The sequence below is a fragment of the Cydia splendana genome, chromosome 6, assembly GCF_910591565.1.
Source record: "Cydia splendana chromosome 6, ilCydSple1.2, whole genome shotgun sequence".
NCBI lineage: Eukaryota > Metazoa > Arthropoda > Insecta > Lepidoptera > Tortricidae > Cydia > Cydia splendana.
The window spans coordinates 14,403,867-14,430,489 of NC_085965.1; the positions used below are offsets into that span (position 1 = coordinate 14,403,867).

The window sequence follows — 26,623 nt, forward strand, 5'->3', positions numbered from 1 at the left end:
TGTTTTCGTGCTCTTGAACATTATACATGGAACAAGGATATTGAAATTCCACCAACCCAACAACCCATTCTCCATCCAATTTAATGGTCTTTGGTAATTTAGTTAAGAAATGTGCAGTCGTGTTATCCGTGTAGTAATCTGATGAACTATTACTTAACAAAGTTAGATAAAAACTATTTTCACTCATATTTTCTTTAAGTTTGATTCAGGTATCCAAGAATTAAATTTATTAGGATAACCTTGCCACTTAACTAGTATTTCCTTTCTGCCAGCAACTCGACGCGAGCGTATTATTTTATCAATTTTATACTCGTTGGAGGGGAGGTAAGTTACCTTTTGTAATTCTTTAGAATAAAATGTACCAATGATGGGTTCACCTTCTAAATCCTTTATTGTATAAACAACTCGTGGCGATCTGTTAATGATCGAATTAATAATAAATATTTCATCACTCCAATTACTTTCATAACCTTTTTGAAACACATGCTTATATTTAGTGATTCTAACATGATCACCTACATTTAGTTTTTTAGTTTCTAATGAAATTTGCCTATCTTTTTTGTGATCATATAAATTACACCAAACAGTCATAATATTATTAGAGCTAACATCAACTGGGCGCATTTTAATGCTAGAATGATAGCTATGGTTGTAAGAATGTAGAAGATCTTGTAATATATTTGTGTAGTTATATGTATTCTTATGAGTGAAGTAACGCCACATTTTCATTTTAAGTGTTCTTTGAAACCTTTCTACTATACTTGCTTTAATGTCGGGGTTATTAGTGGTATAATAATTAATATTTTTGCTCTTAAAGTAATCTCTAACCGCCTTTGAAACAAATTCTGTACCTTTATCAGATTGGATGTGACGGGGAACAGAGTTGGCTTCAGTAAATATGCTTTCAAAACATTGTTTAACAGTTGCTGAATCCTTCTTCTTCATGGCTCTTGCAAAAGCATATTTACTGAACACATCAATAACACAAAGAATATATTTGTACCCATCATTATATTGACTATAAGTACTCATATCACTTAAATCAGCTTGCCAAAGTTCATTAAAGTTCGAGAGAATGTATCTATTTCTAGTAAATCGTCTATGAATAGGTTTATGCAGCGTGTACGTGTCTTGAGATTGTAACCATTTTTTCACTTCCTCTTTGTTCATTTGACCTTTCATTTCTTTTGATAAATTATTTAAACTGCTATAGCCAGCTGGATTAGAAACATCATAATAGATTCTGTTAATATCTAATAAGGAGTCCATCTTTCCCACTCTATTTTCTTTCCGGATCGCTTTTGCACCCGTGTAGCAAGAGGTGTAGAAGTGTTATTATCTTTATCTGAGGAGGCTCTTGTTTTCACAGATGTGGAGGGGGTAAAGGGTTCAATCAAAGGAGTACCATTAATAAATGCCAAATTTGTAGGATTACCTATGCATGACCTAGGAACTTCGATATCTTTTAAAAGTAAAGCAAACACTTCCCATCCAATTGGCTTAGGGCGTTTAAGACATCTAACCGTGTCGCTTACCAAATCAGTAATATTACTATTTTGAATGGTTTGGTTGTTTATAACAACTTCACCAGTCTGTTTCCACCAAATTTTCGGTTTACTTGAAACAATGTAATCTAACAACGTTCGAGCTTTTTTTTCATAAGATTTAGGTAATATGTTTATAATTTTTGACGGACTAATTGGTATTAGTTCTTGATTTATTTCGCCAGGTGGTGTATTAAACGATGACGGTGTGGCTGCTTCAGTTACATCATCTGTAACTGACTCATTATTTTCATTCTCCTCCTTTTTGTTCACTTTTGTTTTTATAATATCATTACTTTCGTTGATGACTTGATCTACCCCCTCCATCACGATGGGTATTCTAAACGGTTTTCGATCTGTTTCAATAAAATGTAGAAATCTTTGCAATGCTTGAGAATATAACGTCCACTTTTCGCGATCATTCATTTTACTTTTAAGGATTTTTTGCATCTCTCCATCTAACCGAGATGAAGAATTTTCGGGTGGACTCTCATTGCGTTTCAGTCTTTCAATAAAATCTGATTCAACTAATAACATTTTTTTCGTGTTTTCCATTTTGATTATGATAAAGAGTTCACTAAAGCACTTAAAACTGCACCTAAAATAATAGGTAGAAATGCACCTCCTTTTTGAACTATAACAGTTTTTCTTATTTTATGTTTCCCTTTCGAAACTAATTTTCTTAAAATATCTTTATATTTTTTTAGTTTCGTCTTTTCTTTTTTTTCTAATGGAATTTTCCCATTTAGGACGTTATAAATGCACTCACAAATAATGTTGATCTCTTCATCGTCACAAGATTTAAGTAACGCAGTACGATATTTGGGTTTAAGCAACTGCAATGCTTCAAGTAAATGTTTATATGTGTTTACTCTTGCATGCATCATGTAGAACTGACTAAAATATGCTGATTTTTATCATATTTAAACCCCTTTTTAGGTACATACACTGTGCAATGCCCATCAAACGGAAATATTTTTGTTTTAAAACGGCATATGTCATTTGTATTTTGTTTCAGGTCAATCATGAGGTAACCATGAGCCTCCTTTGTAGCATCTTTGTAGGCTTCATCCACAAACTTTGAGTTTTCTGGGTAAACTTGTCGTGACAGGTAGCGTATTTGAGTTTTATCCCTGGGATTTTTAAAAAATACAATGTAGCTTGTATTCAATGAAATATCACGTTGACCTCTCCCTTGATGAAATATGTTTTGTGTAATATAAAAAACACTTAAGTTTCTATGATGACTACCTTTCGTAAAAACGTCAACGATTCGTCCATCTGATTCTCTCATCAAATCATCTATAATAAGAAGTTTAGGTTTCTTCCCATCAAAAATGGAAAAATCTGGTATTCCTTGACTATAATTTACATTTTCCAGATTGTACAGAGGTTGCATTTCATCATAACACCAAATAATTTCATCAAATTCAACATTACATATCTCTTTGGAGTTATTCAAAAAGTTTGTAACAAACTGAGTTTTACCACACCCACTAGGACCTGCGACAATGGTGGTGAAAGGATGATAAAAGTGAATCATTATTAAATATCGTAATCTATGTGTATGTGTGTGTGTGTGTGGATGAGTGTTGATATGTTAACGGATGGACTTTAAATGGTAATATTCAGAAAGATGATTACTATTTAAACAACTGAGATACTTATAGTAGATAAAAGGAACTTAAAAAAAAAAACGAGATTGTATTTTCATGTTCATACTTTTTAATTGCTTTTTTTACACTGCTAGCGCTTCGGAAATTATTTTCATTGATGAGAAGAAGCGCCGCAAGAAACTCATCAACTTTACCACCAGTTAAAATTTATCACAAAAATATACTTATTCGTTTTATTTTACAATATTTACATACCTAACACTAATTATAATTAAAAAAATAATTTCATTTCATATTTACAAAAATACCTAAAAATATACAATAAAATAAAATTAATTTCACAATTTTTTTTTCATATTTACAAAAATACCTTAAAATATACAATAAAATAAAATTCATTAGTTTTTTTTACATGTTTACAAGTAATATCATAAAAATATACAATGTACAAACAATAATTAAGAATTCGAATGTTCTGTGTGATAATATTGAAAGTTTTCAATTATTGTTGTATTTTATAATGACCCCACGCAAGAGTATCAGAAGAGTTTTCTAATAAGTATCGTTTTGTATCATCATGCGATAATGATATTTTATTTATTTTTTGAGTGAATATTATATGTTTTATAGATTTAAATCTTAGCATTTGAGCGCGTTGCACATTTTTTTTAAATAAACACGTTTTGTAATTGTCAAGAGTTAATTTTTTTGTAACACTTTTATTGACCCCTTTGGCTTTTGATAAAACACCGTATTTTTCAGTTTCCTTATCATTCTCATCATATTTTTCTACATCTAAGGCATACATTTTAGACCGCAGACCTACGAACTCTTTGAAAATTCTACCATTATTTTCATCTTTGAAAAATCCTAATCGCTTTTTATTTATCAATGGCAAATCATATTTATTGTTAGGAGGATAGCCAGATGTATCAAAATATAAATTTAGATCTGATTTTATATCTGCGTAATAATTTTCCGTGAATATTTGATATACTAAACTGTCTGTATCTGTATAAAGAAGCTTAAGATTGTCTGGATATTTGGTTTTCATGTAGTTATAGTGAAAGTCATACATTAAAGTTTTCGATATATCTAATACGCAAAATCCCAAATAAATCGGTTTGTTATAAAATATTTTAGTTTTATTCAATTGTACTGCTACTAAATTCTCAGAGAATATGGATAAACTATGGAACTCAGGTTTCGCTATCAAAGATTGAACCCCCTGCGATTTTCCTCGATTTTCCCAGTTATTTAATAATTTAACATTTACGCGTTTCGCGACATTTTCCATGGTCTTACCGAACACTGAATTATTCATTAGTTTAAAGAAATCTTTTTCAAAATCGGATGATGCCTGCGATCGCATGTGGGTGTTCAAATCTATGTAACTTTTTAACCACATAGACTGCTGAAATTTAAGAATGCGGTGGATTTTACTCAATTTCAAACCATTCCTCAAACACTGTTTTAAATTTCTATAATGAATGACATAATTCGTTTTTCTATTTAAATTAGGAATTAATTTTTTTTCTTTGGAATTACCCAAACAAACGTTTTCAGGACAGAATGGCAAATCTGAATGAGAGTCATGCAACTCGTTGGGGTATTCGAGATCAACTTCTAAAATGAAACCATGATCAGCATCATCAGATATATTAAAGTCAGTGTCTATATTTACCCATTCAAATTTACCGGTAGGAAGACATTGAGACATAGCCCACCCGTAAAGGTTATTTGCATCAAAGTACATAAGAAATGACGATGGGATATTTTGATCATAATCCGGCAAAAAATTATTGTTAGCCTTCGCGTATCTATTACTGCATTGTGATATGCCACCTCGAATATTTTTAGCTATAAAAGCTATTTTATCAATATCAGTTAGGAGTTCTAGTTTTATTTTTGTGGTTCTTAACATTGCATCCCAACTTAATCCCGGAGCAGTATAATAATGAGCGGGGTCTAATCCATACGTCTGAAGACAAAGGTTTCTAAAATTTTCAAATATATCAGTTAGTAACAGAACATCAGTTTTTAAATATAAATCGGAATAATCCCCCATATTTTTGCAATGAAAATGAGACCAAACATCTTTTGCATGATTATAATCCTCTTCTGAGATGTGACTATCAGACAAAGAACTAAAGAATTCATCTTTAGTGGGAAGAGCTGTTAATTTTAAGGATTCGTATGATGTCATGTGTTCATAGGGATAGACACCCTTTCGTAATAAGCGTTTAACATCTTCCTCACGTGGAAAATTTAATTTTAATTCTTGAAATTGTTCAGGCAATAAGTTTTCTGCCAATTTCTCAAGACTACTGGACATAAATTTAAGTGAATCTAGAAATCTCAATTTGATTGTGCGATTATTTATTTGCAAGCTCTTTGAAAATGAAATATATTTTTCTTTATTCTCTGGAATCAGTTCAATGTCGCCTTCCACCAAACCAAGCCCATGCACTATAAAATGACTATCATAGTTGCTCAAATTATGGAAAAATACAGGTACAAAATTAGGAGCCCTGTATTTTTCAGAACAAAATTTATGTGCTACTCCTTCATAAAGTCCAGTATGGTCATTATAGGAAATGACGGAATCTTCGTTTAAATTTCTATCACAAATATAACATATACTACTTTGAGCAATGTGCACATTATTTGCACTAGATAAAGGCAATGGAGTTTTTACAAAAGTATTCCTCCTACAAATGGCTTTTAAGTCTTTTTCCATATACTTCATAAATTCCTGGGTGCAATTTTTGCCTTTATATGTTCTGTACACTGACAATTTATCATTATATGAACACTTAATGTAGTATCCAAAACTATATACCTCATGTTTTTGTACATTTGTTGTCGAGGATGTAGTAGGATCAATCGGAGGTGTTTGAATCGGGTTTAGAAAGGCTTCGAAATCGGCATAAACAACAAAAGGTACCCTTAATTTACGTTCATAATTATCAAAGGTAACTTGATTGGAGGAGACGTTTTCATTGAACCAATTTTTCTTTTTATTCTGTTCTGAAGGTAAATGTGTACAAACATGGAAACAATCGTTTCTTTGATGGTTAATTAAATTGTCGCGAGTTGTAAAGTTCGACAAACAACCATCACAGATATGTGCAGCATGCTGTGTATTTGATAATTGTTTAGATACTAACCTAGATAAATTTTTGATATAGCAATAATGCCCCTCACTGTCTTTGGTTATGTACAATAAGTTTAAGTGGGTAGCTTTTCTGCACTTTGTTAAGTGTAATGGACCTACTATATCATGTTTTTTACTTTTCGAATTGTATTCAAGACCAAAAACGTTTATACTTATATCATTCATTTTTTCAAATTTCTGAATATCTCCAAATTTGAGTGGGAAAGTTAAATTTCTAAAATTTAATTTATTTTTATGCGCTATATACGATTTTGTAGTGTTTGAACGATGACTTGTAGGTGGATATAAGCCTGACAATACAGCCCACCTAAAACATTCATGATCACTATTTTTTACATTAATGACTGCTTTTCTGTTCTGAATATCACGCGGTAATTCGATATAAGAAGAACCACGCAACGGATTAAATTTATTTACATTGACATCTAGATAGTTAAATTTTACTAAACTCCATCCACTGTCTTTTCTCTCAAAGTTAGATAATTTTGTTAATATATCTTTAACTACTGACTCGAAAATATCATCTTTGTCGCTACTAGCATCAACTACATTGTTACATAATTGGAAATCAAATGTATTATTTACTTGTTTGCTCTCTTGAGTAAAATCCGCATTTAAAATAAAGTTTACTTTTAAAGCATTATGATCAGAGAGGGAACGATCTAATAATGCAAAGATTTTAGCTTTATTTCCTTGTAAAATTGATTCGGGAGTAAATGGTTGGTGAACATTTTCATTTAATAGTATTCTGTAAGTGGCCACCCTATTCTTAAAAGCATTTTCAATTAACTGAACGTTAACCCATTCAATGTCAGCCCTTAAAACATTATTTTTATGAAGATTACTATTTAAATGATTTTTAAAATATCTTTTAGAGACAAACTTATTACACACAGAACATTCAATTTCATGATTATTATTTGTACTCACAATGACATCGGGGACTGGATCGGATGATGTTGATGCCACAGGTTCAGCAGCTGTTGGGCGGTTTTTCTTCACCAAGACGTCTTCAGTCTCCAAAACTGCAGCTGTCCTCTTTACTCCCCGTCCTATTTGAGAAGATCTAAAACAATACAAAATAAACATAAATATCTTAATGTCAAATAAAATAAAAGTAATTACTTAAATGGTTGGTTGTATATACTAACTTAAGTCTTTTCGACACTGTTGACAATAGGCCTGCATCATCAAAACTCCATCAATTACATCTGATGACTGACTATTCCCCTTGGAATTTTTGATATGCCCATCACATGGTGTATAGTATGGTATAATATCAGAATCTTGCACTAACGTGTAAGGTAATTTATTTGATATGTACCACATTCTTATACTTCTATGAAAATATGCTAAAATAAATTCTTTACTTAATTCCTCAATCTTATCACGAGGGAAAGTAAGACCAATGTGATAGTAAGTAAACACCATGATGGAAAAGGATATCACAGCACAATCACGGTACCAAACCACTGAATGATCTCAACTCGAGATACCCACCCTTATATAAGTAGTCCTCTCCCACCTAACGTTTATACTAACAATAAGTTCAAGTCATAACCTGTTAAGAACCCATCCTTTAGTTAAACAGGTACTGTCAAGTGTTATAAACATGTATGAACAGGAATATTTATACAAAAATATTACTTACGCCTCTCGATGAAGTTGGCTCACAAGTCGGGCAGCCTCGCATAGATCTTCATTTTCTTCTACTTCTTCACAGAGTCTGATGAGTTCAGGATCGTAGACATCACAACTCAAAGAGTCCATTATGAAATGAGGTAACATACAGTGCTTTCTTTCATTTAAATAGTTGACTACAGGTATAAGAGTTCTAAAAGTGGGGGCTGTAACCTTTACAAATGAGAAGTATTAAATTAAAACGTGCTGTAATACCACTAATACCATACAATAGAAATAATCTCTTACAATGAAAAAATTTACTTAACTTGTTATCAGGTAAGATAACATCCTTTTTTGCCTTTCATATTAAAAACATCAATGCCATTCTTAAGTTAAGTTTAAATGTTATTTAATTTTTCTACTAACACGTTATTGTTTAGATAAGAAAAGAAATACCCCTTATCTTAAAGTGAGTTAATTGTTTTGAAATTTTATTTGTTCATTTAATACAATAACCTTTTGTAACCTACGGACAATTTTAATTACTTTCTGGAATCATTTATAAAATAAGCTTATAATTTACAAAATATTTCTTAACACGTTTTGTTTCTTGTAATACGAGACAATACAAAAGAATCTCTTACCGGGAAAATGTACTTAAGGAGAGGTAAAAAAATGAGAAATACCTTAACACAATCATTAAGCTACTACTATCATTAATAATTATAACTATTACTGTTTCTTATTATCTATAAAATATTTCACACAACTGTCCTTGCTAGCTAATTGCTTCGTGATGTTATAAATAATATTTCGCGTATTTTGTAGCTCCAAATCGTCTTCCAACGCAAAATATTTCAATCTGAAGTCCGCATGCTTCCAGTGTTCCATGGGTGGGACGTTTTTAATTTTTTGCATATCATATATCTCGATTTTAATCAAATGTGATGCATACGCCCCGTCGTCTTGTCCGGATGATAAGCTTGCAACACCGTCTGGTGAACTTTTGCTCACATTCGAAGACCGTTTCACAACTTTGGACTGCTTTTTAGGTCGTTCAAAGAAGCTATCGATATTGTTTCCTGAACGTTTCTTTGCGATGGCTTGTTTAACTTTGAAACCAAGCGTACCCTCTTCGTCGCTTGGTTCGTCTTTATTATCATCCGGGTAGTAATAGTTCTTGAAAGTATTTTCAGTGAACTGAAACAATATAAAACAATAATTTACACACTGTCTACAATCTTGATAATTAAAACACAAAGAACACAAGTGAAAACAAAACAAAGTAAGTTACGGTAATAAAAGACATACTTACATCCATTGTTGGGTCTTTCTATAAACACTTAAACACCTCACTGTTGAATTAACACTATATTTCTATATACTGCAGTAGATACAAGGAGCTCTGATACAGAGGACTGTCACGACAATAATACTTACTCAAACCCATTTCTCTTCGACTTTTATACTGTGATAGTGAGCAGGATACGATACCGTTCAACTCATGTCTCAACAAGTTCATCTGATACAGACGCTCTCTTTAATAAAACCCAAATTCAAAAGCATAATAGGAAACAATAAATCCATTGTCAGTATAAAATATAATAGATGTCTACCAATAAAGCAATTGAGCTGTTTAACAATGAATACAAGCGCACAAAAAATGCCGACGTATTAGAGGAATCATATTCGAGGAACATGTTGAAACCAGTTGACACGTCACGTTATTTTTTAAAATCATACAAAGTAACATGTCTCAACAAGTTCATCTAATACAGAGCTCTCTTTACTCAAACCCAAGTTATAAAAATTAGGTATAGGAAACAATAAATCCATTGTCAGCATAAAACATAATAGACATATATCAATAAAGCAATTAAGCTGTTATAACAATGAATACAGGTGCACAAGAAATGCCTCACACGTCTCGTTATTTTAATTAATACAAAGAAACAAGTAACTACGAGTTTACTTTCTTTATGTTTAGGTTTGGTTTTCGAAGAATAAGTAAGATTTGGTAAAAGAAGGTTTAGGTTAGTTTAGGCTACCGAAGGATTACTTGTGTAAATTCTAATTAGGTTAGGTTAGGTTATAACTGTATACCTTATAAATCGAAATAGCTCCCAGAAGTTGTAAGATGATGCGGGTTATTAGAGTTAGAGTACCTATGCATCGCAAATAAGTACCTATGGCTAATACCTATTGCAAATACCTATCGCTAATACGTATTGCAAATACCTATCGCTAATACCTATCAGAAACACCTACAGTATAATACACACATAAAGAAGGCATGAGTGAAGACGTCGGTGGGTGAAGGGTCCAGGTAGTGTGCTCGGTAACACAATAACGCGCCCGAGTCGAGATCGAACAATAGAAAAGGGTCGATAAGCCTATTGTTACCGTGGTGAGCAAGGTGTATTGTTTAATTAGCGTATTTCGTAAGTACCTGAAGGAGGCGCCGGGCACTGCTGAGACCTAGCGCAATCAATTCAAATGGGGGGCTATTTTTTTTTTTTTTTTTTTTTTTTTTTTTTTTTTTTTTTTTTTTTTTTTAGGTTCAGCGGGGGCTGTGGATCGGCCCTGGGGTCAGGATCGGTGACCACTGAGAGGTGGGGCCAGAATCGGGGAATAGTTTCTACTAACGGAATATTTACATTTCCCGACAATTCTCTTACAATGATAAATAAACGGAGAGCAATTTGGATAAAAGCGGAAACGCTTTTCGTGCAATCTAGAAATTGTATTCCGTATGGAATTGTAAGTAACAGGTATCTTTGTGGCATATGCTTCACGTACCCACTTCTTAAACATCTCAGAAAGCTAATGTATTTTTCACCACACCAGCTGGTAAAAGTCTCTTGATTGTTCAAAAACTAATGAGAAAGTTGCATTTTATCCACATGTGTGGCAAAGTAATCTAATGCAAACTTTGAGTTGTTGCCTCATGTCGGCTGGTAGAATTCACTTTTAAATTATAATTTTGAATGATCAATATTTAATAACGTTCATTCGTATTTAATTGCACAAACGGGTCTACCGCGATATAATTTCATTGTTTTTACCTTTACAATTAAATATGTGTACAAAACGCGAGAGTTTAAAGTGTTATTATAAACGTTCATTCGGTTTTGATTTTGTTTGATATTTTACAATGTTTCACTCGGTGGCAAAATTTGTTTAACCCTCGTGCCTTGAAACCCTCGCAACGCTCATAATTCCACTCTTCAAACCACTTCTTCTTCTTTCGTGTCGAGGTTCCCTTAGACAGTGGATTCCCAGAAAGCAGAATTTGTTTGAAAATGCGAACCGTAAAGACAAAGACACTTTGCTTTGCTCGTTTAATTATGTTCTTTACAAGTAAAATAAAACGTGTCTTTACAGTCTGTTTCAATATTCAAATGTCTGTAAGTGCGAATGTTCACATACTCGTAGTTCACATAACAATGTGGAGAATGTGTAAATAACTTTGGTTCGTAATAAATAGAAAAGTTCCTTGTATACATTATTCTTTGGGCATGGTATTTGATTTTCCTTACTAGCTTTTCGAAGAAGGATAGCTTTGTAAGGAAACCAGTTTATCTTCTTAGCAAGGCCCATTTTTTATGTTTGGAAATCAGTTTTTACTGTTTTTTTTTCTAGCTATATTTTTCCGATTAGGTAGCAGAGTACATAAATATTTACACTTCTTTAGGATACAACTGCTTAAGGATCAATAAGTTAAAGAATATCTATGTTGTGGCTAATATCTATCTTAGACTTGGATCAATTCATGAAACGATTAGTTGGTTACATTATGAAAAAGTCAAACCTAACCTAATCATATCATGAATTAATCAATTTTAAAATTTTTTGAAATGATTAAATTCTATGGTCTGGCCACTACATATAAACCTTAAGAAGAATATTATCCTTTTATCCTTATGCCTCAATAAAGACACTGTATATTTTGAAACAGCGAAATTCTTCGGCAAAATATAACATCGCGTCATTAACTCCGTCCAATTCCGTTTGAAAACTTTCATGGGCAATGGAGAACGTTAAGAAACAAGAACGCCCTCTGAAATTTGGGTTAAATAAACAAAATCTTCATTTTCATTATCGTTGAGGAAATGTTTAAATTTCGACAGAATTTGCACCTTATACCCAGGAGCTGTGGGTTTTGTACTAAAACTAATAAAGATAAGTTTCAAGCGTATTAGGCACGCCCCTTAAGTCTAAACTAATTAATGTGGAGATTATGATGTAAACTTGGTTTACATACCGCTAGTAGGCATTTAGAGTTTACAGAAACTATTAATATACAGGGTAGAATTTTTAAATGGGGCACAGAAAGGAGCTACCTGAACCTTTGCTGCTACGCGAAAATTGTGTTTAGAGACCTTGTCTAACCTTTTAATTAAGGTCAATTGACGTTTACGGATTTTGGAAAATTGTAGGTACCTACGGTAAATATTGGACAATATTACCTACTACACAAATCGACATAGTCCCACAGTAAGATCAATAAGGCTTGTGTTGTGAGTATTTACTGGACGACGGTATAATATATATACACATATATATACACACATATATATATATATATATATGTGTGTATATATATGTCGAATACCGATGGTCTTAAAGGCGGTGGGCGCGTGGGGGTAGTACGATAATGTATTACTTCACAGCTAAACCAGTATGCCACCATTGCTACCAGTGCATGAAATAAACATTAGGACTCGTTAACCATACTAGTGCCTACTATATTTCAGAACTAAATGATGAAAAGAACTAATTGCTATTAGAATGTTGACTGGTCAAATTGAGAATGAAAAGATCACATGAAACCGTTCAAATCTTTATTCAAGTCAAACTAGGCCGGCTCCAACCCCACGCCTCTGACCTGAGAAGATTCAGCCCTATATGGGACCGGCAACAAACTCAGAGGGACAAATCTTTTCAAAACAACACATAACACATCCTTTCTTTATTTCACAAAAGCAAGCTTCTAATGAAACATAAGAAATCAAAATAACACTTGAAACAAAACACCTAGCCAAATGGTTAAAGAACGCGGGATTCTATAAGCTATCAGAATAATCCTTTAGGTATAAGCCTTCAGGAACGTAGCGAGTTAGGCACGAGGTTGGCTAACGAGTACGTCCGATCTCTAGCGCGGTCCGATCAAGAAGAACTACCAGCGGCGGAGCCTCTCCGCGCCCGCCTCAGTCAAGTTGGCAAACCTGCTCGACCAGTCTACCAACATACCGACAAAAACGCCAATTCGTGCCTACGCTCACTCGAGAGAAACCTCTCGACGTTCCAAAGCCTTCTACCTGTCATCTCAGTTCAACAACACGCCAATAGATGGCGTTACTCTCTACGCAACTTTATTTCAACAATGCGCCAATAGACGGAGTTACTCTCTACACAACTTTATTTATTTTGTTACAGCCAAATAATACGTAGCTCAACATTGCTAATCGATTTTATACAGGCGTCTAAAATAATGAACTATAACGCTGCAATAAGTCTTTCTGGTGTCAGGGTCCGACACGGCCGTCCTGCGCTACACACGTCCTCGTGTGTGGGTGTATGCATTTGATTCTGTAACAAAATACTCAGCACAGTATCTCATCGCTCGGTCATTCCTGACCCACAATTTGGGTCTCTCTCAAATTACTATTAAAATCAAACTGTGTTATCAATCAAACCAGAAAAAATGATTGTTCAAAATTACTTTAACAATCCTCAATTCTCTAGTCAAAAATAGTCCATCGAGCAACGACAATAAAAGTAATCAGTAATCATCGCCGCTATCTAGCGGATACACTCCATTAATCATCGCCTCCATCTGGCGGATACTCTCAAATTTATGTGAAAACAGAACAATCTCAAACATCAAAAACACAAATCACAACAGCTCTAATTCATTGCTCGGCAGTATCACTACTATTGCCATCAATATCAATTTACGGGGAAATTATCTGGCATTAAAAAAAAAAATTGTTTGGTCAAATGTGATAATAATCATTGTAGGACATCTTAAAATAAATAGCACTCTGACTTAATAATGCCAATTTTACTCATATGAACACAGTACATCAACGGGAGTTCATTTTTAACAAAACAACACCAGTCCTTCAGTGCATTGCCAGTCCTTCGGCAGATACCAGACCCTCGTCAGAAGTAACCATCTCAGCCGCGTAAGTGCTACTCCTTTCAAAGAGCATTCTGCACATAAAAAGCAGACCACGTGCACCTCTTACATGCTCTGGCACTTCTGATGCGGTCACTAAACAATACCCAGTCCATCTAAAGCAAAACATTAGTGCCCAGTCCATCGGGCGTGCCTTCAGTCCATCGAAAGCAAAACAGTAGTGCCCAGTCCATCGGGCGTGCCTTCAGTCCATCGAAAGCAAAACAGTAGTGCCCAGTCCATCGGGCTTGCCTTCAGTCCATCGAAAGCAAAACAGTAGTGCCCAGTCCATCGGGCTTGCCTTCAGTCCATCGAAAGCAAAACAGTAGTGCCCAGTCCATCGGGCTTGCTTTCAGTCAATCGAAAGCATGACAGTATTGCCCAGTCCATCGGGCGTACTTTCAGTCCTTCGAAAGTACAAGCTTTCAGTCCATCGAAAGCAAAAAGAATGTTAAGAGTGAATTCCAAAAAGAAAATAAAAACGGTTCTTTAAATCATGTTACTCAGAACCATTGGTACTATCAGCGTCAACTGATCAACAGAAACTGAACATCACTGATCAAAATCACTAAAGATAGCTTTCTACTTTAGCTTTAACAACAGAAACTCAGCTTTCTACTTTAGCTTTAACAACAGAAACTCGCTCAAAACTTCTATGCAGAAGTAAATCCTCTCAAAATAATCCCAACAAAATGGGAACTGCTCACCAGATTAATAAAGCATGATGCACGCGTCCCAGTCAAAGGTGGTGGTGAAGTCCAACCCAAGCACGAAGGCTGATGCTTTCCGCCTTGCAGTTGCCGTTGCTGCGGCAGATGGCGAGATGCACGATGTAGTTTAACATAGCTGGCTGTTACTGAAATCATCATTAGCACGGCATCAGGTTTATCATGTAAGCAGGATAAACTCAAAGGTTTATTAAATGCAATGTAGCAGACACAAAAAAACATGTTTCCAATGTATACGGGACTTCAAAAATCTCAGAATAAAATTTAAACTTCAATGAGTGCGTTTTATTTCATTCTATGAACAAACAAACATGTGTTCCAAAAATAAGTAACACGGTAAAATGGGCCAATACGAAAAGTGACAGCTAATTAGTTACGTTAGACTGTTATGCTTCGCCATTACACTCATAATAAAATTCACTAATGAACAATTGGAACGAAACCTGTCCTTTTATTTCCAAATCTCCAGAACAGACGATACTGCACAGCTGCTTCTGTGTTACAGGTGTGATGGCGTCTGTACGTTGTCCCTGCTCAGGTCGCAGCACACTGTAACATTAATTTTCATATGCGTAGCTCATGCTTTCATAGTATGCACGATTTGTGATCTATCACGGCATTACGGGCAATAATTTGTAGCAATTTTACTAATTACTAAACAGGATTACAATTTCTAACGGTGCATTGTATTTTCAAAAAAAAATATTTTTGAGGGTAGAAGCACAAGTGAGCGATGAAATAATATCACGTCGTGATAGCCGATATTTGGTTGTAATTAACAACATGGATTTCACTTCAAAATAATTCAAGATCACTTAGATTTAAATGGATTATAAAAATTAATTGTATCTTCATAAAAAAACAATTATTGAGGGTAGATTCACAAGTGAGCGATAAAATAATATCACGTCGTGATAGCCGATATTTGATTGTAATTAACAAGATGGATTTCACATCAAAATAATTCAAGATCACTTAGATTTAAATGGATTATAAAAATGAATTGTATTTTCATGAAAAATCTATTATTGAGGGTAAATTCACAAGTAAGTGATGAAATAATATCACGTTTTAATAGCTAATACTCGGTTTTAATTAACAGTATGGATTTCAAATCAAAATAACTCAAGATCGCTTCGATCAAGATCTTCGCAAGATAATTACAAAGAAACGTAACGATCCCAGGGATGACGTCACGTAACGACCGCTATGCTCGACTGCCTCAATCACAATTTTATTCACAATTTCACAATAATTCTCACCAAATAACAATGAATTACACTCACCTTTCAATCAAGGTTAGACACGTGAGCTTACCATTACCGCGTGTCTAGATTATGAAATGTAGGTGCATACACCACACAAAAAATACACCACGCTCCCAGGTGGCTGTGTAAGCAATACATGATACCTTGACAATCCCACTTGCTGATGTCGAAGATCGAGGGGCTTAAAGGCGGTGGGCGCGTGGGGGTAGTACGATAATGTATTACTTCACAGCTAAACCAGTATGCCACCATTGCTACCAGTGCATGAAATAAACATTAGGACTCGTTAACCATACTAGTGCCTACTATATTTCAGAACTAAATGATGAAAAGAACTAATTGCTATTAGAATGTTGACTGGTCAAATTGAGAATGAAAAGATCACATGAAACCGTTCAAATCTTTATTCAAGTCAAACTAGGCCGGCTCCAACCCCACGCCTCTGACCTGAGAAGATTCAGCCCTATATGGGACCGGCAACAAACTCAGAGGGACAAATCTTTTCAAAACAACACATAACACATCCTTTCTTTATTTCACAAAAGCAAGCTTCTAATGAAACATAAGAAATCAAAATAACACTTGAAACAAAACACCTAGCCAAATGGTTAAAGAACGCGGGATTCTATAAGCTATCAGAATAATCCTTCAGGTATAAGCCTTCAGGAACGTAGCGAGTTAGGCACGAGGTTGGCTAACGAGTACGTCCGATCTCTAGCGCGGTCCGATCAAGAAGAACTACCAGCGGCGGAGCCTCTCCGCTCCCGCCTCAGTCAAGTTGGCAAACCTGCTCGACCAGTCTACCAACATACCGACAAAAACGCCAATTCGTGCCTACGCTCACTCGAGAGAAACCTCTCGACGTTCCAAAGCCTTCTACCTGTCATCTCAGTTCAACAACACGCCAATAGATGGCGTTACTCTCTACGCAACTTTATTTCAACAATGCGCCAATAGACGGAGTTACTCTCTACACAACTTTATTTATTTTGTTACAACCAAATAATACGTAGCTCAACATTGCTAATCGATTTTATACAGGCGTCTAAAATAATGAACTATAACGCTGCAATAAGTCTTTCTGGTGTCAGGGTCCGACATATATATACAAAAAAATTAAATGCTTTTACCGGGAGTCGAACTCGGGACCTGCAGTTTCATAGGCAGGGTCACAACCGATTAGGCAACGGAAGCCGTTAAAATTTGAAACATAGGTGTATTTTGTGAGCCGCTACTTAGTTGAGATACCTAGTTACATTTATGGATAAATGTAACTAAAAATAATTAAGTCTCGAATAACTCATTACTATGAGCCGGGGTTGGAGAATGCGACTTCCGGATTGAAAGTCGCGCGCTTTTCGCCAGGCTTTCTTTCCAACGTTTCTGAAACCCCCAAGCAAATGTACCTATTAGTTCGCTGACATTAGGTAACCTAAGGATGACTCACGTTAGACCCGGCCGTGTCCGGGCCGGAGCTTCCGGGGCTTACTTTTCTATGACATGACAGGTGATCACGGTGATGCTTTCCATAGAAAACGACGTGCGATTAAGCGACTGAGAAAAAGAAAAACATTTTACGACGAGAATCAGTAAATTTACGCCAAATAAATCGAGCTTTAAAAATAAAACAGTACACTCTTATTGGCGTCATTAATTTGTCGAATAAAGTTAACCAGCAAATGTTTATTGCGAATATAACCTTTATTTTACCGGCTTCGTTAAACTCGTAACGTTTAATAAGCAAAGCCTTAAGAATGAAAGCTCTTTGAACAAGTTTTCGTGGTAATTAATTTTGAGTATTGTTTTTAACTGAAACATATTCATTAGGCGAGCCCTGTTATAAACAATTAAGTAAGTAAGTTGTTTTGAAAACTTGCTAAGCCACTGAAAGCTTGTAGTCTAATATTAAATGATAGGCGATGAAGCACGAAGTATCCTAATACCTAATTTTAATTTGTAACACTCTGTGAATAATAAGAAAATTAAATAATATATCGGGTGGAACAGAACGAAGGACTTTTAAGAAATGTTCCATTCTGTATAATGATGTTGGAGGAAAAAATCATTTATTTACATACAATATATATACAGTGGTACTACTAAACGAAATTAATAACTAGCTTAAATCTAAAATAGGCCCTTGAGGCATTGTACCAAGGATGCTGGCGGCATTTCCTCGCTGTATCGCAATGCTGATACGTTGTGCGAGGTAGCCGCCAGCTCTTCGGTCACCAGTTACGTCAACCAGACGCTTCGCGATTTCTGCGAACAACTTATGCGCGCTGGGACCCCATGGACCTAGAGTTTCAACACCAAATGGTACAAAATGGTACTCTCTACCGAGGCTCTTATATTTGTTACGTTTTAGAATTTCGGCGCTTTCCGCCGCTCCGCCCGCTTTTACAGTAGTCCGTTGGAGGTGGGACGGTGCCAGTGTGTCTACGCAGGTAGCATCCCACACCAACATCCGTCCCAAGCTCCAAGGAACTAAGGACACTCCATCGGGCCTCTTGCCATCATCTCTGATAATGCCAGTCGGCTCAAGAAGAGCAGGCACATTGATGGTGGCAAGAGACCGACGGACTATGTCATTAAGCGACGCATGTCTCGAAAAACGGCCTGCACTTTTTTGACAAGATAACGATAATGATGTTTGCTTGTTGTTAATTTGGTGTTAGGTATAGGTATGTATCTATATTATAACGTTCATGAAATGTGTTTTCATGTACATAACAATACAATGCTCTTTGTTCCATACTTATTAGTCCATTTCTAGACTACGGCCTATATTTTGTTTATCTATAAGTATCGCTCAGATAAAATAAAATCCGTCAGAGCGTCTTATTGTATTCTTGGCTTGTTTCGAACTGCACTTACACTTAATCCGCAGATTACTCTGGGGATAGATTATATTGCCATCATCCTTATGTAGCAGGCCGACTGACCCGACTGTTACTGAAGTTCCTTTCCTGATTACAGTATCGATAAATTACTCTACAAAATCGACTATTATCGCTATAATACTTTGTGTAAGAACCTAGTTTGTAAAATCATATGAAAGTAGAATTTTAAGGCCTGAACATTCTAAGTCACTGTATATCATTGTCTTAAGTTGGTCTCCGAATATGATTAATTTAGTTATATATTGTTTTTAATTTAATTACTCTTGTTATCAATATTATTAGTTAAGCTAAAATTCAATCATTGACTACAGAACCACAAAACTGATGAACTTTAATAGGATATCGTCTTATGTGTTCCAAATCACAACATACTATTTAGTTATTGATTAAACTTGTGGTACACAGTTTCATATGCATTCGCAAAGTAAAAAAATAAATTCGTTACCTGGCAGAGGGTGACTAAATTATTTTTTGAGTAAAAACCTAAGGTGACTCAGAACTTGGTAGACTTGTTTCTGTACTTTCTACTCACAAATTTCCTCTTAAAAATAATTCATCTAGGTTGCAATACCCGACATGTTTCTACATCTAATTTTACTCAAAGTAAAGCAAATTGAATAACTTCAAGGTGTTCTAAATTGTCACAAATAGGATTGGGTTAAGTAGTATTTGAGCATGGACATAGGATTCCTAATGTATGTTTTCTTATACAGGTTCCCTGGCTAGCACGCTCAAAGACATGCATCGCACAGCGTGCGACGACGAGCTGGTGTCGCTAGCATGCCCCACGGGCACCGTCGTCAACGTGCAGGCGGCGACGTACGGCAACGGCACTCGCACGTGCGAGAACGCCAAGCCGGGACAGCAGACGAACGATGGCTGCTTGTGGCCTAATTCTATGCAGGTTTGTATGACAGACATTTTTATAACCTAGAAGCGAATTATGCTCTTCATATATCTATTCTCGCCGATCTGGCACCATAGCCAAGATAACAATTCGCTGGCCCAATATTACAGGTTCTATGTTTCACTTTTATCGAACTGAAATTTGAACATTGTGTCGAATTTCAACTATCTTGAAAATGTAACATAGAACCCTGTAATATTGGGCCAGCGAATTGTTTATCGACTCACGCCAGTAAAAAATAAATATGTGTCGGGATGACAGATGCAAACTTACATGATTCATACATATATGACATGATACATGATTCTGCTATAAATATTTCTAAAACAGATATATGAATGACCAAAAAATGCTTGTTTGATGTGACAATTGTTCTTTAATTATAATGACTATACTATTTATTTTTTATTTCATTTATTTCAGATTATAATGACTATGACGACGTATCCAATGGTACTGCCCATGTTTTGACGACTTGTTTTAGAAATAGGCTTTTGATTTTCTGTTGTGTACACACAGTCGTGATCAAAGATATCTTGAGGATATCAAGGTAGCTTACGACTACATAAATTTCTACATGTTAGAAATGTTATATTAAAATTTTAATTAACCTGCCTTCCGTGGCAAAGGGCGCTTACGAGCCAATTTTGATAATGGGTACTTTTATTATTATGATCAGCGTTTACTCTCAAAAATTATAAACAATCTTTATAACTTGATTGAGAATTTTCCTCTGTAGTTTATTTCAAATTACTTGGTTCAAATTATTACAATATCGATCCATCCTGTTCCTGTTAGAGTATATTTGTCAAAATAAATAATTAATAAAGTTGCCATCCAAATGATTTTAACCTCAAGCTTGGGTAATTTCAACCATAACGACTCTTTGTTTTACCTATAGTTTTAGTGAGCTAATATCCACTCTGTCCACTTACTGAACGAGCGGACTGTCTCTTAACTAAATACTAACATCTAACAGAAGAGCAAGATAACGAATTATACCCTGTTTCAGTCTAACTATGTGTGCATTTCCTTCGGGACTGTAGCTGGACTTTATACTGCGGGTGTGGTATCTTAATGAGTGAGTGTTAACTATTTTAATAGTAACACGGGAACATTGTTAAGCTGTGATGTGACAAAATTCTAATGTGATAAACATAATATATTAGATATGATACACTTAGATGGTTGACGTTCCTCTACTGTGCGTTTCTCCAGAAACTTTCTACTTCGCACAGCTACACTCTAGAAAGAAGTGTCGCCCGCGGCATTGCCTGGCCCGATACAACCTTCTAACCTTCAACAAAAGAGCGTATTGCCAATCCCATCTTAAATACCGGCCACGCACTTACAACCTCAGGTGTTGCGGATGCCTATGGGTGACAGTAATTGTTTACCATTAAGAGATTCGTCTCAAGGACGTCAAACAATGAACTTCAATAGCTGGTTATACATTATGTAAGGTAATAATATCTACAGATCTCGTAATTATCAACTTTCTAAACGGAACCTAATTATTAAGCCTTCACTGTCCGTCCGTCCATATCTTCGCCTGTCTCTCAACAGGATGTATGTCATAAACCATCATAATATTTTATTTAATTTTTCACGCTGTGCTTAGTGCCACTATCACAACAAATAATATACTTAATAAAATTAAACTTTTTGACCCTAACGCAGTTTTAATATTGTTGTACGATATTTACGAACAGGACTCATAATTTATAGTTTTATACATAGTTGCGTCCAAAAATAGAGAAATGAATCGTCTATTTACGTGTACAAACACAACACTCTTAACTGTACATTAGTGGACCTTATTACAAAAGCCATAAGGACCACCTATGTACAACAGAGTGTGCAATGGTACACTTCCTTCGGGGGAGCGTGGTTGTGATATTTTAACAAGCGTTAGCGTGCCCCTTGTTTTTTACCCTTGAAAGACCCTCCGTTGTGGTTATTAATAGGCAGGCGCTTATACAGGTAATAGATATTGATTGAAAATTGTCCGAGAACAATGCCTATGGATGAGATAAATAAGTTTTTGGATAAATTTTAATTTTTGGGTACAAGCTTTTATCGCTGACTGTACTTTTCTTTCCACAGGCAACTATAATACTCACGAAGACAATTATAACAACCCCAAAAACATTTATATTGCGTAGTTTTATCACAGAGTTCCTATGGCCATCTCCTGTCTCCGGCACATTAGCTCCATGTTATCATAATATTGCATTGTCCTCCGATTTACATATTATACATTGAAATAATTTGATTTGTTATACCTAGTTCGATTTGCATTTAAGTATGCAAAATTTCAGCTCAATCGGAAATCGGGAAGTGCGTCAAATTATAGGTATATATTTTAACAACATGCATTTGAGAGAGACCGGAAAGCATGTTGTATAAATATTTATTTAGAAGTTCTACAAAAACCCATATTCATTGTTCTTTAGTGTTCTTCCTACCTTACTAGTGTACGCTTGTAGGCACGTGCGTTTACAGATTAAACACTTCCATTTATTATTTTCGTCGGAACGGAAACTTTAATCCTGTAAACAATGATAATATTTCAAATTTACGTACATCCTTATTGTCTGCGTATTATAAGATAATAATTATTTATTCCATATTCTAACAGATTGTTTGCCTAACTAGAAGCGAGATAATACGAAATCTATTGCAATGAAATCGCAATCGGAGTGCATTTTGGAATTTAGCCAACTTTAATTTAATTATTGTAATAGCATTTTCATTTATAGTCTTCTTGGTTCATAATTTCATATGCCTTACTGAAATAGTTTTAAAAAGTCTATAAATATAACGCCCCAGGGAATAAAATGGGCTACATTTCTCGCTACGCCTTCGTTGATTGTGGTATTGCTTTACGAGTATGTGGGATGAAATGTTTATTTGTTTATTAACAAGATTCACAAGACAAGTATGTGTGTTTAATATTGAAGCCGTATATTTATTGTTAGCGCTGCTCGATGAAAAAGCACGGCCTTTATTATAAGATTTTCCCTAAATTATTTCTATTGTTTCAGTACTCCCTGCTACAAACAGTAGTGGAGGCATGTCAAAAGAAGAAAAACTGTCAATTCAGCACAGCGCTAATGGCGGGGGCCCCTGATCCGTGCCCTATGGCCAGGAAGTTCGTACGAGTTGCGTACAAATGTCGACCGTGTGAGTACTACCTTTTAAACAAGTTTTTTCCACCTCCTTGTGTTTTCATCGTTTATATTGGTTTGTATTATTGAACTGCAAAAGCATTGCTGGGCATGACATTCAATCCTTGACAGGTATTTAAAAGTGAAATTACAAAGGGCTTGTCAGATACCACAGTTGTCACATCCAGTGCCTTTTTTGTTCCAATTAACAGGGAATTTCAACAGAAACCTACGTAACCACATTCTTCCATTTTTTAGGGCACGATTTATATTGCGATAAACTATATCTTTTGATTTCCCCAGCACTGTTTTATGGCTCTGACAGTACATAAAACCACGAAAATAAAAACCCTCATCATATTAATTTATTGAATCCAAACTGCACAACGTCGACAATAACCAGACTATAGAAAGATTTGGTGGCAAGACCGACCTTTGTTGCGGTTGCGTAATAAAGTGAATATGAAAATGCATTATGGCATAAAAGACCATATTTTAAGATATGTATCTATTTTCTTCTGTACTTGAAGACAGAGGATAGCACATTTGGCAACGTACAAGGCAAACAATATGTCATAATTTCAGATTGAATGAAAAATTGGTACTTCCTAAATCGACGATATTGCATGGGTGACCTAGAGACAGATGCCACACTTAAATTATTTTTAACCGACTTCAATTTCATAGAAGGAGGAGGTTCTGTATTCGGTTGTGGCTATTTTTTTTTTTTTTTCTATGTACGTTCACCGATTACTCCGACATCCGTAGTCCGATTTGAGTAATTCTTTTTTTGTTTGAAAGGAGCTACCTCCGAGTTGGTCCCATTTTAATTTGGTTCTGTTCTGATGATGGGATCCATGAGGAATTGAGGGAACTCCTCAATTTTTAAAGGCACATGCATGGTGTTTTGGGCGTTTTCTTAAGCAACTCGAGCACTTTCTCCCGAAAACCACTAATTTGATGAAGTAGACCTGATGATGATGATTATTTTGATGATAATGATGATGATTTCTTTAAATGTAAGTATGTTCACCGATTACTCCGGCACCTGTGATCCGATTTGAGTAATTCTTTTTTTGTTTGGAAGAAGTTACCTCCACGGTGTTTCCGTATTATTTTTGGTTTTGGTCTGATGATGGAATCCATGAGGAATTGAGGGAACTCCTCAATTTTTAAAGGCACGTGTTAAGTGATTTCGGGGTTTTCTAAAGTAACTCGAGCATTTGCTTCCGAAAACCACCAATTTGATGTACTGCAACTGTAGCCTTACCACGAGTTTGACATTGACATATTCGCTAACGTCTTATGCATCTAAATGTAACTTTTTATGCATCTCGCTCACACTAAGGTTAGTACGAGCGAGATGCATAGGAAGTAAGTTACACACATGCTAGCGAATATATCAATGTCAAACTCGTGGTAAGCTGGTAAGGCTATTACTGATCGGGGGTTAGGGTTAGGAGTTAAGGGGTCAGAGATTAACGGGTCGGGGAATGGCGGTTGAAGGGTTGCTGGTTCAGGATCGAGGGGTTCCTGGATCAGGGGTTGATGTGCTGTGAGGTTGAGTGATCGGGGGGCTGAGGGATTGGGTCAGTGGCGGGGCGGGCGGATGGATTTAGTTGACAGGAATTATAATTTCCCAGACGGACTCGAGAAAATTCCTGGTTCAGGGTCGAGGGGTTCCTGGATCAGGGGTTGATGCGCTGTGAGGTTGAGTGATCGGGGCGTTGAGGGATTGGGCCAGTGGCGGGGCGGAGGATGCATTTAGTGTAGTAGTGACAGGAATTATAATTTCCCAGACGGACTCGAGAAAATTCCTGATTACATACATATTTATTAAAGTAATAGGTACACGAATTTAGTGTTAAACATGATCTTGTTTTTCATTCATGCGTCGCGCTCTTAACAATGCGTTAAAACTAAAAATGGAAAAATAAAAACTTTTTACAAAAAAAAGCAAACCGACTTCAAAAAGGATGAAATAAAATTTTATCCTTTTTGAAGTCTATGCGTTACCAACTGATATGTTTGAAGTCGGTGCCAAGCCAAGTAGTAACAATACCAGTCAAAATAATCAGCTTTATGGCTATAAATCCCATTAGAACTGCACTAATAACTATTACAAATGTGTAAGTAATTTTGTCTGCCTCTTTGTCGCCTTTTCAAGGCTAAACAACTGAACCGCTTTAGGTGAAATTTGGCAAGAAGGTAAATTTCTTAAATTGTTTTATATTTTGAAATGTAGTCCTCTGGATAAGGGACGGGAAATTACTCAGTCCCAATCTCACACTTGCCTGCTATAGACTGTTCGAGCATTAGTAAGAAATGCTCTTTAAAAAATACGACGAAAAAAAATGCATTGGATTTCCACTAATGTGCCGACAAACATGGTACAGACTGCGCCAAGAAGGTTTGATCGTGTGTTCTGAGGTGTGTTCTTAAGCCTCCTCCACACTCGCGCTCGCGGCTTCGCCCGCGATTCACGCGCATAGTCTGGAGGGGGCTTTAGATACAATCGACGTCAAAGATATATTTACACTTTTGCACCTTACTCCTTTGTAATAAGGCGAAAAGTGTAAACATATTTTTAACGTCGACTGTACCTACAGAAAGTACGTTCATTGTCGTCGTGTAAGGCAATCCAACGTAGGTACATCCTTATCGAATCGCACCAAAATCATGGTATGCTTCAAAATTTGGCTTGGCACCGACTTCAAACATATCAGTTGGTAACGCATAGACTTCAAAAAGGATAAAATTTTATTTCATCCTTTTTGAAGTCGGTTTGCTTTTTTTTGTAAAAAGTTTTTATTAAATGCTTCTAGAGTGTCGAGATGATCTATTTCTTTGAAATTCCTTTTGAACTAAACTTTGTAGTAAAGAATATTTACTAGTAACTTATCGTGGAAATCCGCAAAGTAATCCCTGATTCAATTAGTTGCGTTGTTCATTTTATTATCTACTAAATCTTTCGTTCACTTTGTAACGAGGCGTCTTTAAAGTCTAAGCAAGAACTAACTAAAAGGAATGATAAAAAAACCACTGAAAACATGCAGCCAGTTTAAGCTACTTTTAACAAGAAACTGTTGCCGACTGAATAGTATTAAATTTCTTTAGAGAACCCTATACCAACTTTTATTTACTCAGGCCATGAATATATTGCACGTAAATCAATAAGAGCTAGCCAGGCGAATCTGCACAATCCTCGGCCGTGGAATAAAGAGAGGATTCAATATCGGGATAATGGCCGCAGTAACTGTCTTTATGAAAATAACAGGAAATCTGACCAGCCATTCAGTGCTGTACTTTGCGGGATGGGCGACTTATGGCCTTTTTATAGATTAAGGATGACTCGGTACCTATAGAAAATGACATGTCGAACGCCTCGGCCTTGGCCCGGCCCGGTCTAGCGTGAGTCATCCTTTATCTGTGTTTTTATTTTAAGGAATTTTAATTAAGTACTACGTTCTGCCCGTGACTTCGTCTGTGTGGAATAATGATG

The 26,623-nt window shown here is 35.6% G+C and overlaps 1 protein-coding gene across 2 annotated transcripts in view; it reads left to right on the top strand.

Annotated features, from left to right (window-relative positions):
- LOC134791701 (protein eva-1 homolog C-like) overlaps positions 1–26,623 on the top strand; it is a 68,051-nt gene that overhangs the window by 17,842 nt on the left and 23,586 nt on the right. For both annotated transcript variants that reach the window (XM_063762807.1, XM_063762806.1), the window contains exons 2-3: positions 19,758–19,948; positions 22,999–23,137. In XM_063762807.1, coding sequence (XP_063618877.1) covers positions 19,758–19,948; positions 22,999–23,137 — 330 coding nt within the window. The remainder of the gene's footprint in view (positions 1–19,757; positions 19,949–22,998; positions 23,138–26,623) is intronic.